Raw genomic sequence first — 15,714 nt, forward strand, 5'->3', positions numbered from 1 at the left:
TCCTGTCTTAAAGTTTAAGATAAGACACTGGAACTATTGCAATTTTTTGTAAAGTGTCTAATAGAGCCACTTGAACTTTTCAAGGTTTTGGTGAGCTTGAGGTACTGATTCATCCAGAAGAAACAAAATATTGCCAAGAAGTCCCTAGAACACAGTAAATTACTAGACTTGGCAAAATACAAAAATTGAGGTGTTTCAGGAAATTTCCCCAGCTTTAGCAATAGATAATGTTTTTTTCCCTCATTTATATACAAGTTTTGGTTATACTATAGAGCTAAAATCTCAGGTTCTCACTGTCATGCATGATCATCATAAGAGTAGGAAAGAAAGTTTCCTCACTTGAAAATATACCTGACATTCTGATTTTAATACCAATAGGCCACAGCACTGACAACACTCCAGAGAAAATTATTCTACAGGTAGCATCCCACTTTTTCATCTTGTGCATTTCTATATTAGTCCTTTTCCAAAGAATCGTAATAATAATAAATAGTCTCAAAAGCAAAAGCACAGACCCTCTCATGTTTCATGATGACTGTTTCCTGTCCAACTTCCACAGAATCTTGGACTTACAGTTACACGATCACATACTGTGGTTTTTTACTTCTATTCTTTTAAACAAGGAACCTCCAAGCTTAATTTTGTCAAATTCAAATGGGAGAAGCTTCATTCTGAAGTGCTACATAACATTACATATCGTAACAGAGGAAAAGGAAATCATAAAGGCAGCAATATTTTAAGGGATATATTAATCTTCCTGAAGTCTGCTGGAAGGGCACTGTGACAAGACAGAAACAATCCAGACTTCTAGAGGGTGTCAAGGTTATGTGTACTTTATATATGAATTAGATGGATCTACCAAGGATGATGCACAACAGCTCTTCCAGCACAGGTTTGGGATGTGATAACCAAAGGCAGCCTTGGTTGTACTGAACATCAATCACATAGTGGGTTACAAGAATGACAGGAGTGAGGAAAGCAAATCGCAGACTACAAAGCCTGAACTTCAAGAGAGCTGCCTCAAGCTTATTCAAGCAATTCAGGGTTGAAAGAGCTCAGGATATTGGTAGGTCTTTAATAACAGTCTCCACCAAGCACAAAACCAGTCCACCCTGATATTGCAACAAACAGGAGTTTGGCTTTGCTCACAACTCTGCTTCAGTACAAAAAGGAGCTGGTAACAGGAGAAAGGGAGGAACTCAGAAATACTGTTGGGCATGTAGGGACAATGTTATGAAAGCCAAAGTCCACTCAAAGGTAAAACTGGAAAAAGAAGCTGATAGCAAGAGCTCCTACTGCTACTGGAGAACCACCAAAACACTTATGGACTGGAGCACTTCCCTGCCAAGCACTGGAACTTGTTACTCAGGCAGGCTGCGTAGTCTCATCATTGAAAGTTTTCAAGATCAGACTAGGTAATGCCCTCAGCTGATCCTACTTTGTGAGAATGCTGTGGGTACCTTGTCAAAGGCCCTACTGAAGTCCAGATAAATGACATCAGTGGCTCTTCCCTTGTCCACGGATTGCAGAGGCAACATCATAAAAGGCTACTAGGTTGGTCAAGTAGGATTCGCCCTTGATGAAGACATGCTGGTTCTCCTGTATCAGCTCCCTGCTTTCCATGTGTATTAGCATAGCTTCCAGGAGGATCTGCTCCATGACCTTTCCTGACACAGATGTGAGACTGACTGACTTACTGTGACTTACTGATCCCTTTCCCAGACAGAGATCTCATGCTGAAAAATTCTTCCTTACCCTGCTTTTTTCTGCTCCTTTTTCCACCTCATCAACTCTTTCATTAAGGAAGCTTTTGACTCCAACAAACCAGTAGCTTTAATTCTGCCAGTATTTTTTGGCTCTTTAGTATGTTAAGATATCGTTTCTCTCTTCCCTCCTTTTATAGTTACAGTTGAGGATTGAACCAGATCCAGAAGCACTGGTACTCTTCCAAGCTCTTCAAACAAAAAGCTTCCCCACCTCCTATGCAAATAATTAAAACACAGTGTCACTCACAGTAGGTTGTGCAAACAGGATTGTAGAGCCTTCTGCGTTCCAGTTCAGAAGCTCAGCTTATTCTCCTGTGGTTTTGCCTGTCCATGGATAATGAAGTTCTAGGAGCTGAACTACCTGCAGACTGGCTGGCAAAAAGGCAGTTATTACCATGCATGCACTGCAGCCAAGGTACCTCTGTCAGTTGTGCACATTTATCAACACACCCATCTATAATGAACCAATGTCCTAACACATGAGGAATAATTTCAGACAGATCAGTTCAGGCTCAATCCTGAATTCCTACCTAGAGTGGTAGTGCATAAAAGAAAGGGAAAGAAAAGTGCCTTGCCAGTGATCACAACAGCAGTTTCAAAAAGACATTAAAGCCAAGTCCAGGGAATCCCCAGACTAGCAGTTTCCAAATCTGTTCTGAACAGATGCCTCTAAACTTGCTAAATATTAATGTCTCCAAACTGGAGAGCTGATAATTACATTATTCATGGAACAGATATGTCTATGATGGCACAAAATCCTCTTAGTCTAAAGGGACAGAACAAAACCAACATACTACCCACAGCACACGTGCAGCTAATACTTTCTGGCAAAAGCATTCTATTGCCTGAATCTGGGGTCAAGAACTACCTGAAGGTATACAACATTCAAAGGGAAACTCATTTCAAGTGTAACCTATTTCCAACTATTGCATATTAGGTAACTAAAAGAAAATGGAAACAATCTAGAAGGTAAAACAACCCTTCAGAATTAGCAAATGCGCACCTGATTAAGGATAATATGCCTGACAGCAATGAGGAAATATTTCTTTAAATGTAACTTAAAATCATACCTTAAACTGTTCCCGTTGGGATATGAATGCTACTTGAACGCCATTTTACAAACTGTTTTCTGTTTTTCTGTGTTGTTTTTTTTTTTGCCCTCCCACTCCCCCACTACATGGTGCAGTACATTTCCAAAATTTACTAACATGTTCAAAATATCTGCAATACCATCTGCTTAACGGGACACAGTTAAAGAACTTGCTTTCTTCCAAACACTATCTATGAACATGCAACTCTCTGTAAAGGTAGGAAATGAAGTTTAAAACATACCTCCAACATTAACTGAATCACTTTTGGTGGAGCAGAAATGCTGGTTTTTTCAGCAAAAATAACCAGATTGTGAGTGGATGAAGCAACTATGCAAGGAAAAGTTTTGCCCATATCCACCTCAAAATGCTGCTACATTTGAGGAAGTGACAAGAGATAGTAAAGCTTTCTGCTTAGGCAGCAGAGAAAACAACCAAAGAAAAATAATTTAAAAATATCCCTCCAAAGTCACAGATTAACACTTACTTGGAAATATGCAGAAACAGCAAGGAAAGGAGAAACAGTAAAAGCAAACTGTTAATTTCCAATGCAGTGTTATTCTACACAGTATTTTAAAATAATTTAATCAGGAAAAAAAATATTTTTCCACTGATGACATAAGCATAATTAAGTACTCATTTTTAACAACAAACAGAGATGCAGGACAAGACAAAAGGATACATTTGCTAGAAAAGTAGAAATGTTCTCAGTATGCAGCCCTCAAAAACACATTTTAAGAGCAAGTAACTATTGGTGAACTATAGCTTCTATTTTTGAATGTATAACTCTGAAACTTACTGCTAGAGAAACATGACTGATTTTAATTTATTAACCAAAATTCGGTAGGTAATGGGCTCAATAAAGACCTGGGAAAAATTCTTAATTAAAAAACAGATAGTATTTAGTGATACACTCTTCAATCGTTATCTCTGAATACATGGAATATTGTTTCAGTTTAGCTGATACTAAACAGAATTTCAGCTCAAGGAAGTAAGTTACACAAATGTATCATGTTATGTACATAAGACCATCAGCACACCTGGGTTATAAGATGAATTACAACTACAGAAAGAAACTAAGGCAGAACAATATTTCAATGGACAATTTTCTTCCTTTGGTTTACTGCCTTGAATATTTTCAGAGATGTTCAGAAGTATTAACAATATTGTGAAATGTACCTCACTGAGTAGTAGTTTCATTAGAACAGCTTCATTACATCTGAACTTCAGGATGCTTCTTTAACTCTCCTTGCAATCCTTGCTGCTTTCATCCATAATATCATGAATAAAACCTCAAGATACTGTTCATGGCACAGAATTGCAAGGGTTGGAAGCGACAGCTAGAGATCATTGAGTCCAACCCTGCTAAAGCAGCCTCCCTGCACTAAATCACACAAATAGGCATCCAGATGGGACTTGAATATCTTCAGATATGCCACAGTCTCTCTGGGCAACCTGCTCCACTGCTCCGTCGCTCTCACAGAAAAGTTGTTAATATGCCACTGAACAGAGTGCTTTGCAATTAGTACAGCTAGCATCCTTGCTTTTTATTACTTACGGATGCTAGCCTGATCATTTGTATCAAATCATTTTCCATCAGCTTCAATTTGTTGAAACTCAAAGGAATAGCACAGAATGTCTCTACTGGCTAGGTATCTAGTTAGGCATTCATCCAAAACAACGGCACAGAAATGCCCATGTATTCAAAACACTTCATAGGGAATCTTCTCTATCTTCTGTGTATGTTTTATTTTTTGGTCTGTTGATCACAGTGGAATGATTCTGAAGGTGTGAATATGGCTTCCCTTTTGAAATGTAGGGACTGTTAAGCATTTTCTGCGAGAGAAACAGCAGTCTCTACTACACTTATAAAAGCGTGTCACTAAAGGAAACTGAGCTGCAATGTTGGCTAGACATCATCTCAAATGCAGTTCAGTCTTCCCAACAGCAACAGAACAAGGAGTTAGATCCCAAGGTTCACTTCAGTCTTCGGCAAAAAAAGCCAACATGTTTCCCTCTACATTAAAACATGAAGTCCTACTTTCTGTGCCACAGATTTTTGCCTGCACTGTAAATACTGATAGTCAAAATAAGAACACTTGTATTTGCTATCCTCTCCTATTTCTTTAAATTTTCTTTAATTTCCTGTAAGATGGTTGTTCATCAAGGCCTTTCTCAGTGCCACCCAAAAATCACTTTTGCCAGTCCTCTTCTTACACTTCGTAAGCTTTACAACAAAGAATTTCAAAACTGCTGAGTGTTTGCACAATAATATGGACAATTTCACCTGACACTCATGCTTTGACCTGAATCAAGTCAACTGATGTTAGAGTGTTGGAATGATTTATATGTGCAGAATGCTGATAAAAGGGAAGCAGATGGAGTACCTTATTTAGTAAGGCATACACATAAGCACATGGTCACTACTAAGAACAGACTGAAAATCACTTCAACAGCAATATATCTATTAATATTTCATATTCATAGACACAAAATAAATTAGCTGTAAAACATAAGCAACACTCTGAAGCAAGTATTCCCTTAAAACAATAATCAGTAACAACACTGTTAATGACATGTACAATTTTGCAGCTGATTTTTCTACTAACTGAAATATTAACCATAAAGTATCAGTTTTAAGCATATTCAGACATTTAAAAAATCTGCTATAAAAATTAGAATAATTATTTGCTATTTGAAATAATATAGTCCATTTAACCACCAATTATCTTCTTTACATGAGAACATGCAAAAAAGCTTTCACTCTTCATTTTTTTATTGAAAAAGATCACGTAAAATATAAAATGTTAAAAAGTGTTACTTTTACTTTGAGTCATAAATTGAGTCAAAATACTACAAAAAATCAATTTCATTTTACCTGGGGACTTTTTGTTTGATCGTGACTGCATCAAGTAAGACTGGCGTGGCAGCAGAGGTGAAGATGGCAAAGACATTGAGACTCCTTTAGCCAAGTTCATCCTGTAAGCATCCCCCAGGATGTGCTGATTGCCAGTGGGAAGATCTGCAATGTGGCCGGATGCTGCAACGCTCTGCAAAGCATTCTCTGGGCAGGAGTCTCCTGCTAAAAATAAAATGTTAACACCCATGATGTGATATAACAAGATACAGATATTTAACACAGAAAAACATTTAGTTGCCATCAACAAGTCAGCATGATCCCTCTCTTCTCACTGTGTACCTGCCACTACAGAATCCAAACAGGAAATTCACTGGAAAATTTAAATGCACAGCTAAGTGAGATTTTATTTCACTGTAATAAAGACAGCAAGCGGGAAGAAAAACTTCACTTTAAACAAAATTGCAGCTTTCCAGATTTCATCCTCAGAGGCAAAACTACATTTCTTACAAAGACAAAAGGATATCTACTGCTGACAGACTTGTCAGGATCAGTGTGATACCCTGAAATTCAGCGACCATCTGAAAGTGCACTGCGTGCTGAAGTAGTTAGAAGTTTAGCCTGGTGACTCCATACACACAGATGGAAGTGTCTGACAAGGAAGCGCTCGTGCAAATCCGCTCTAGGCTTAGCCTACTCATCGTTCTGTTCCAAAACAGAGAAGTCCAGTTAAATGCAATTTAACAGCAAAATGCTTTATTTTCTATTAGGAACAAACCAAGTATTGGTTCACAACACTAAGTAGCAGATCAAAATAGGCAAATGCGCAGGAAGGAGATCTATCCTACCGGTGCAAGAAATGCAGCATTGGAACAGTCAAAAATATGTTTTCAAAACAGAAGAAAATACATGCTTACAAGAATGAAAGACAGCAGAAACACATGCAGAAAGTGCTGAGTTCCTCCTTGTCACATGACAGAAATAGCTGAAAAGCAAAAGGTTGGCATCTAACTACAGCTGTTTTTCTTACTATCCCAAGTAGGGTACTGCTCAATAATTTACACAAAACTGAATCAGTGTGAAACGTAAAACAAAATTGATAGAGAGAGGAAAGAAAATACTCGGAATATTTTTCACTGAGATCCACACAGTGACAAGCAGCACGGCTGAAGTACGGGAACCCAAATCAGAACTAGAAGAAAAACAGAACAACAGAGAAAGCAGAAGTGACATCTTTTGAAATATGGTTTCCTTATTATGGTTTATTATCTTACAGTAAGGAAACATTTCAGATCAATGTGCCTCCCTAAGATCTGCCTTTCTTGTTCACTGCTGTCATTTGCTTGCTGCCTTCAATTCTGAAGAGCTGCTCTTCTGCCATGATGCCCCACAGGCAGCTTAGCCTGCTCACAGGGAACGCCCGCGCTGAAGGCAAAAACAAACAATTCCTTTGCTAAAAGTAAAAACGTTTGTGTCTATTCAGTCACCACTCTCTTTTGCAGAAGTCTGCACAAAGCCAAATGGGCGCGAAGTTTAAAACCTAGTTGCCTATTTCCAAGGGTGCACGTACTTCAGATGACATTTTTCCTAGACATACTATTTTTCTCACAAGAGCCATACATGACAGCTACGTACACGCATTTGTGAGATAAACGACCCTGAAGAATGCTATGCCAGAGTCAAACTTTTCTTGACTTTCGTAAGTGTGAAACTTACTCTTTTATACCTCTCAAATCAACTTAACCATCACCTTCCAAAAGTTCTCCTCTTTCTTCAAATAAAAGTCATAGTAACAGGCACTGATTTAAATAAACAACTCCAGCTTAAGTCAGGACAGAAATTAAAATAAATACTTAATGAACTTTGTATTAATTATAAAATTACATTACAACTATTACAGGAGTACAGCTATTGGTTTTAAATCCTGGGAACAAGAAAAGTGGCTTCAGTATTTCAACACAGTGCTGTAGTATACCCATCTCAAAAACAAGAACAAGTACTGTCCAAGTATATAATTAGTATAAAAAACCTGAACACTTTAGAGAACAGAACTACACACATTTTGACATTCAAAAAAAATCTCATACCTGAAGTCGCTACGTTCTCATTTACTTTTGATAGAAGCCAAAAGGCTAAGGATCTTTTTGTCTGTTCTTTCCAAAATTAAACTGACAATAGCTGTTTTTAAACATGGCTGGGTTGGAAGGGACCCCTCAGCCCAGCCCTGCCATGGGCTGGCTGTCCCCCAGCTCCGGCTGCCCAGCGCCCATCCATGGCCTGGGGCACTGCCAGGGACGGGGCAGCTCAGCTCCGCGCAGTGCCACGGCCTCACCCCTCTATTTGTTGAACCACACTGAAAAACGATTACAGTGCTCATTCTGGTTTCTGGACATGAAGAAAAAGCACAGAAGCAGCACAGTAATGCAAGTAACCACAATGAGAAAACAGTGTTATTAAGAATTTCTAATTGGATATGCTGCTGAGGCAGCGATTTGCAATTTCTGTAAGTATTCCAGCTGGAATGCTACTGAGACAGCACAAGAAACAGGAGACCAAAGACCAAAATGACTTCCTCTCCCTTCAGGGTTAGCAAGTCCACCCACGACTCCCCTGTACTATGAAGCAGCAAACTGTTGCTAACTCACTGTTTTCTCAATAAACTGCGTGGATTTTAATTTGTCCTTCTTGACTGTACATGAAATGATACATTAAGGAAAAGCCCTGCAAAATCAAGGGCTACAAAAGCCCTGAATACACTGCCGTGGCATATCTTCAATCACTAAATTGAGATGATTTGATTATGGCAATAACTTTGAAGACGTTTTACAATCTATTCATGTCTCACCATTTTTTTCTTTTCTACTTTTTTTTTCTGCTGATTGTATTTCCCTGACACTGCAGAGGTACTGTGGGGACAGGTACACAGATCATGACTCAGATTCTAAGAGCAATGTGATTAAAACAAGCAAACAAACATCCAAAACATGCTTCACTGAAATACTCCTTTTCAATTATTTTTCTAATTTTAAACTTGCTTTCACTTGTTGTCATTCTTATATATGCTATTACAACACAAGCCCTGAGAAAGCCCAATCATACTGGTATCAAGCTATGAGGACATCATTTCCTCAGTGAGGCTGGAACATTTTTAAACACTAACTGCTGCAGCAGAAAAAAATGGCAGGATGGCAGGTTCTAATTAAAACCTGGTTGGGATACTATAGAACTGCAGAGGACAGCCATCAAACATGAGCCATTCCAAGAAAGCAGAAGCTGCTCCTCCAAAGCCTTTCTAAAAGCTGTTAGCTACAGGCAATGGAAATCAAATCACAGTTTAGTTGCACCTTGGGATGCAACTGAAAGGCATCATCAGATTAATAATGTGTTGTTTTCTTGTTTTTGTTTGCTTGCTTGTTTTTTAAGATGCAAATAGATACAAGGAAGGCAGACTAACGGAATGATTTGGTATTTTAAGGATATTAGGATCTACATCTTGAATTTTAAATTAAACTAATCCTTCTTTTGAACAGAGAGGATAACTAAAATGAAAACCTTTCCAGTATTTATGTCACTATGAGACATAATAAAGTATATTCTTCATTCACTACAAGTTTCTTAGAAATCAAAGAACCTCAACTACTTTACCAGATTATGTACAAACTACAGTATGGTGTTGATGCCAGAAATCAGGTAATTTTGTCATGAAAAAAAAAGAAAGGGATCTCTATCTTCAAAATAGAAAACTTACCCAACCAAAATGCAGGTTCCCTACGTCTGAATATTGGCAGCAACTGCATAGCAGACAGTATTCCACTGACATCACTCAATGTCTACTTCTGAGGTGGGTGAGTTTGTATTTGTTCCCTTAATTTACCTGCCTAAGTGAAACAGAAGACTCTTAGCTCACTTCAAAACGCATTTCTGATTAAAAAATTCTGCTATAATAAAAGGAGTCTGTTTATGGATGTTTTTTTAAAAAAAAAGTTCTACAGGATTTTGTTGCTTAAAAAGCTTCCTAGCAAGCACGCCAGGATGTACAGAGCACCAATAGCACTTTTCAAACAAACAAAGACTGCAACTGCCCAGATCTGATTAAGCCTAACTTTGGTGTAAACTGGACAGCAAAGAAGCAAAGAACGAACTTTGCTACATGACTGCTAAGAACTTCAAGTTATTGTAGCAAATTCTAAGCATGAAATCAGAAGCTGATAAAAACCCAAGTACCACAGCTAACTTCTGTCGGAAAAAGAAAATATTAACAGAACTGCTGCAGAGGTGCACGCCTAGCAAGGTCACTGCTGTCCTACGTCAACAATCCTCAGGGTTCAATAAGCAGTTAAGACAGTAGAGAAATCAGTGTTCTCTACATAAGAGGTCACTCCCAGCATTAAACCTGGTGGCTGCCTCAAACTCAACCTGTTTGCACACGCGTTGTCTGCAAACTGCCCTGGCATTTGTTGGAATAGAGAAATCATTACATCTGTCTAACTCTAGTGTTTCGGTGTTAAAAACAGTGAGGGTTGTTGAACAGCAGAAAAGGCTGCAGTCTCCATCCTTGGAGATTATCAAAATATGACCTGGCCCTGTACTAGAGTGATTCCACAATAACTTCTGCATATACACTCACCACAAACTCTCTAAAGCTGCTTGAAGCCTCTTCAGCATGGCAAGCCGAAAACATGAGCTTAAAAGGCATAACTTCTTTGCTGCTTTAGAAGAAGTATAACGCTCTGAGTTGAGACAGAATTTGAGACAGAATTAAGCAAAGCTGACAGGGGGAGTGTGCAAAAGATCAAAACTACTGCTGGGTGACTTTCTTAGCTGCTTTACACGTGGCTCTCAATGCACTCAAGGCCTCATGACAACTCTGTGAAAACTAGCTCTCAGGGAGAGCACGAGTAACAAACTGTACCAATGTACATGTCTGTGCAGCACTGTGTAATACATCCTCTGCAAACAGAAATACCCCACACAGAAACACAAGTTATTCCTGACAGTATTAACAACTTCTACTCTGGCAAAATAGCTGGTGGGGCACACTGAAGCCTAACAAACAATAAAGGAAAGTGAAGACTTTACAGACATAATCAGAAGGAAATAGCTGTGGGGAAAAAGGGCATTAGCTGTATGGCATCAGGAATACAATCCAGCACTTCTGAGAATAATGTACTGCTATGTCTAAGAAAACGAAAAACAAGGATTACCAAAACCATCATTTTTGATGTTTTAAGGAACCATTTCCCTCTGTGTTCCATTCCCATCCTACTTTTCAATAGAATTGATGAGCAGCAGTGGACAGAACTCTCACCTGAAAGTGTAAACAGTGCTTTACTTTGACTGTGCAACACTGACAGTTGCTCTTTAAGGTATTTGTGCCTTTCAAAATGAAAACACATGCATGTGCATACACAGCTGATTCAATACAATGAGAAAAGAATCTAGAACGGAGGGCACCAAGGGACTGAGTCTTTGCACTATGGACAAGGTAACCACACACACAGTTCAGAAGTTGAAGAAAAACTCATAGGAAGTGAAGCAGTTCATTGGTGATCTTTCTGGGATACGAATAGGCTTCCGTCATGTAAAATGATTCCATTAAAGAAAATCAATATTTAATTCTCTTGCTCTTGAGAATGAGGTATGGACTGGCCAAAAAACAGGAGAAACTAGCCTGGAAGGGGAAGCAAAGTCATTACAGCCTAAGTAACTGGGCAGAAGTGAAGAGCCTCAAGTGAGAAACAAAGCAAGTAAAAATTAGAATAAAAGTTCAAAGAACCAAATGGACAACCTTTGTCAGTTGTGCTTGTACTTGGGTTTATCTGCCCACTTTCTGACAGTTAAATCTGAGATCTGGATTACTTTTTCTGCACACAAAATACATTTTCCTGTAGTGATAACTTTTTTTTTTCTTTTAAGATGCTTTAAAGAAAAAAAAGTGACGAGCAGAAGTTACTGGGGTCACTGAAGAAATTTCTATTTATGTGCTTCAAGGAGAGGATTGGTTTCCTTTTTCCCTTCTAAATGTATGCAGGATTTATTACTGGAATTAGCTCCTGGTAAAAAGCAGTCACCACAAAATACTCACTGCTCAGCAAAAAAAAAAAAAAAAGAAAAAAAAAGAAAAAGGAGTTTCAATTTTTAACTAACCATCAGCAGCCACAGAACATGGGCAAAGCAACACAGAACAATCAAAAACAGTTCCATGTTTTAAGCATGGAACAAAGCCTCTTCTGTTGCAAAATATTTTTAGAGTAACAAGCAAAAGTCACACTGAAACTTAAAAGTATTCCAGTAAAAGTTCAATGCTAGTGGTAGGTGCTTAACCTGGCAGAAAGTCCCTTCGCACGTAAAATTTAAAGCCTAACATCATAGACAGTCTAGACAGAAAATGTCATTTGAATACACATACTTGGTTTTAAAACGCAAACTTGTTTTATTCAAGGATCTCAATCCTTTGATTGGCTAAGAGGTTATCTGAAGCTCTCATTGCTCTGAGCTTAGTTACCAGCGTATCAGTCGGATACCAATGTTTAATGAGACAATGCGTGAAAAGTGGTGACCAAAAAAACCATTCCAACTAAACAAGTTACATACAGGCAAGTAATTTTCATAGAATCAAAGGGTGGTTTGGGTTGGAAGGACCTTTAAGACCATCTCGTTCCAACCCCCTGCTACAGGACGGAACACCTCCCTCCAGCCCAGGCTGCTCACAGCCCCATCCAGCCTGGCCTTGAGTGCTTCCAGGGAGGGAACATCCACAGCCTCACTGGGCAGCCCGTTCTGTGTCTCACCATTCTCACAGTGAAGAATTTCTTCTTAATATCTAGTCTAAATCTACCCTCTTCTTCTACTGGAAGAGGGTCCTTGTCCTTGTCCTTGTCCTGTCACTACCCACCCTTACAAGGAGTCCCTCCCCAGCTTTCCTGTAGGCCCTTAAGGTACTGGAAGGCCGCTGTAAGGTCTCCTTTGAGCTTTCTGCACGCCGAGGAGCCCCAGCTCTCAGCCTGCCCCGCAGGGGAGGTGCTCCAGCCCTCTGATCATCTTTGTGGCCCTCCTCTGGACCTGCTCCAACAGCTCCACGTCCTTCTTGTGTTGGATGCACCACAACTGGATGCAGTGCTCCAGGTGGGGTCTCGTGAGAGCAGAGCAGAGGGGAAGAATCACCTCCCTCGCCCTGCTGCTCACATTCCTCTCGATGCAGCCCACAGTAAGTTGGCCTTCTGGGCTGCAGGGGAACACTGCCAGCTCATGTTGAATCTTTCATCAACTGACACCCCAAATCTTTCTCCTCAGGGCTGCTTTCAAGCCATTCTTTGCCCAACCTATACCTGCGCTTGGGATTGCCCCAACCCAGGTACAGGACTTTGCACTTGGCCTTGCTGAACCTCATGAGGTTGGCAAGGACCCACCTCTCCAGCCTGTCCAGGTCCGTCTGGATGGCATCCCTTCCTTCTAGCGTGCTGACTGCACCACTCAGCTTGGTGTCGTCTGCAAACTTGGCACTTGATCCCACTGTCCATGTCACCTACAAAGATGTTCAATAACACCAGACCCTGCACCAATCCCTGAGGAATGCCAGTCATCACCGGTCTCCACTGGAGCACTGAGCCACTGACTGCAACTCTCTGAGCACAACCAGTCAGCCAATTCCTTATCCAGTGAGTGGTCCATCCATCACATTCATTTTTATTCTAATCTGATGACCAGGATGTCATGTGGAACTAATGATTAAATAACTAATGATTAAATAGAGACTTTAATAAAAGATTATGCCTTCTTGCATAGGAGCTTCACTTTGATTTTAAAGTAGCAACTTAGTTGCCATTAGCAAAAAAAAAAACCTCACATCAGTAAATGTAAACACTGTAATTCAAAGTTCTAGCAGCAGAAAGAAAAACATGAATGGCAGAATATTATACAAGCAATCACAACTCAGCAAGAGTTACACGCCTCTGAAAGCCATTTTATTTTTCAATAAAAATACCGACCACAATCCATTTCCTAATTGTAAATGAGCATATGTAAAAAGAGGAATAAATCTCAAATTCACAATTTTCCTGCAACTCATTTAGTATAAAACGTCAATAAGGAGATTACATATATTCAGAAAATAACTAAATGTACACCAGGACATAGCACAGCGTAACACAGAAATAACATTATATCATATTTAAGTCAAAGATATTTCATGTGTAGATACCAGAATTTCCTTTTAGAAGGAAAAAGAAAGGAAACGTGGTCTCAAAGGAGCAACGTAGCAAATCTGATCTACAGTAGAACTGAATAAAATCTGAGAAAAAATTATTGATAATAGAACCTTTTTGTTACCCCAATTAAAAAATCTGAATATGAAGACAATCCCTAATCATTGGGTGCACATCAGCACATAAGTATTTCCATACCTTTTATTTCATCGTACAGAAATCATAAGCACTGATCCCATTCTTATTTCTCCAGATTTTCAGCTTTTGCAGCACTGCAGTACTACATTCTAAACATCAGCTTTTTGTTGATACAACACTTTTTGAGCACTATACAGAAGTCCAACAAAGACTTTAAAATGGAAAACAGAAAAATCCCAACTACTTACCACATTAAATTCTACTGAAATTAATCAAGTTTTCATGTGTGCTATGTGCTACATTTGATGTTAAACTTCTGATGGGATTTTAGTGCAGGAGGAATGCTGTGAACTAAGCACAATGCTTCCATTATTCATGTTCCTTCAGGCCTGATACTGGGTCAACAGAATGACAATGCTCATGTTACTAAAAAGCCAACTGAAATAATGGAGCATGTTCTGCAGAAATGTAATACACAAGATTTTCTCTTCTTTTTAAGTTGAAATCTATTATGAGTATTTTATATCTAATGATCTTTTGCTTAATAGGAAAAATACAGATTCCCACAACGCAGGCAGTTGCCAACTCTGGACAGCTGAAGCAAACAAACAAAACTGCTCAAAACACAATGTATAAGACCCACAAGAAATAGTAACACAAATCTCTCTCTGAACCATCCATCCATCCTGCACTCAGTACTTCTATGGTAAGAACGAAGAGCAAGGTGCTCCAATCTGCCCTTCTTCCCAGTAGCAACTCAGGAACAAATGTACTGGGTGTGCACTCCCAGGCAGCTTTAAGCCTCCTCCTCACACAGATGAGTGCTCTGCATGTCTTCCTGTCATGTCATTCCTGTCTGAGCAGAGGGCCAACAGCACAGGTGAACCTACCAGGGGGAATATGAGTCATCCTCTGCAATGAATATTCATACCTGATTCTTTTTTGCTCCCTTTTCCACCCTCTCGGCTCTTCTTTAAAACTGCCTTTAACATTTTACGTGTTGCTCCTAAAGGATAACAGAAAGAAATGCAGCATCAGTATTGGCCACTCACACAAAGCCAAACAGAATACAGCATGGATCAATTTAAATAAAACAGGGAGGTAACCAAATACTTTTTTCTTTTATTTTTCCCTGCAATGCAGCTTGTTTAAGCCAAGCCTCAAAGCAGAAAAAATGTTTCAATGTTTGAACTAAGCAATCAAGAGTTCACTGTCTTATAAAAAAAAAAAAAAGTAATAATTCAGCATTCTCCACATTCCACGTGTAATTAAGGTTACAAGGCTAAACCTGTGTACATTACTGTAAGACACCCAGGCAAAAAGAGAGTAAAGTTCCAGCTCCTGCCCTGAGCTCATCAGCACAGCTGTGGGAGCTGCAGAGCAGCCCGGTCAGCTGGAGGCTCCAAACCACAGAAGCAGAGCAGGTGGTGATGTGGGATGTGGTATCACACACCATTGGTTTTTACCTACATACAACATGCTGCTAACCAACAAAGGAAGAGCCAAACAAGTTCTGTGTTACTGCAGTTCTCCTCACTGCTATAAGCAGAGGTATCTGCCCACACACTCATGTGAGCAGGTGCATCTCTCCCACCCTGCACGCAGAACTCACATTTAACCTCAAGTGAGCAGCAGCTGCAGATTTCAGAGAATTATTAAGG

At 39.4% G+C, this 15,714-nt stretch overlaps 1 protein-coding gene across 1 annotated transcript in view; it reads right to left on the reverse strand.

Annotated features, from left to right (window-relative positions):
* The window catches only part of TANC1 (tetratricopeptide repeat, ankyrin repeat and coiled-coil containing 1), a gene marked incomplete at its 3' end in the record, with an annotated part of 48,459 nt that extends 33,393 nt beyond the window's left edge, over window positions 1-15,066 (reverse strand). The window contains exons 1-2 of the mRNA XM_079538745.1: window positions 14,985-15,066; window positions 5,733-5,936 (exon numbers count right to left, since the gene is read on the reverse strand). Of these exons, the coding sequence (XP_079394871.1) occupies window positions 5,733-5,936; window positions 14,985-15,045 (265 nt within the window). The 5' untranslated portion in view covers window positions 15,046-15,066. The remainder of the gene's footprint in view (window positions 1-5,732; window positions 5,937-14,984) is intronic.
* Window positions 15,067-15,714: the final 648 nt, after the last annotated feature.

Source organism: Tetrao urogallus (genome assembly GCF_951394365.1).
Source record: "Tetrao urogallus genome assembly, chromosome: 8".
In the NCBI taxonomy this organism is placed as follows: domain Eukaryota; kingdom Metazoa; phylum Chordata; class Aves; order Galliformes; family Phasianidae; genus Tetrao; species Tetrao urogallus.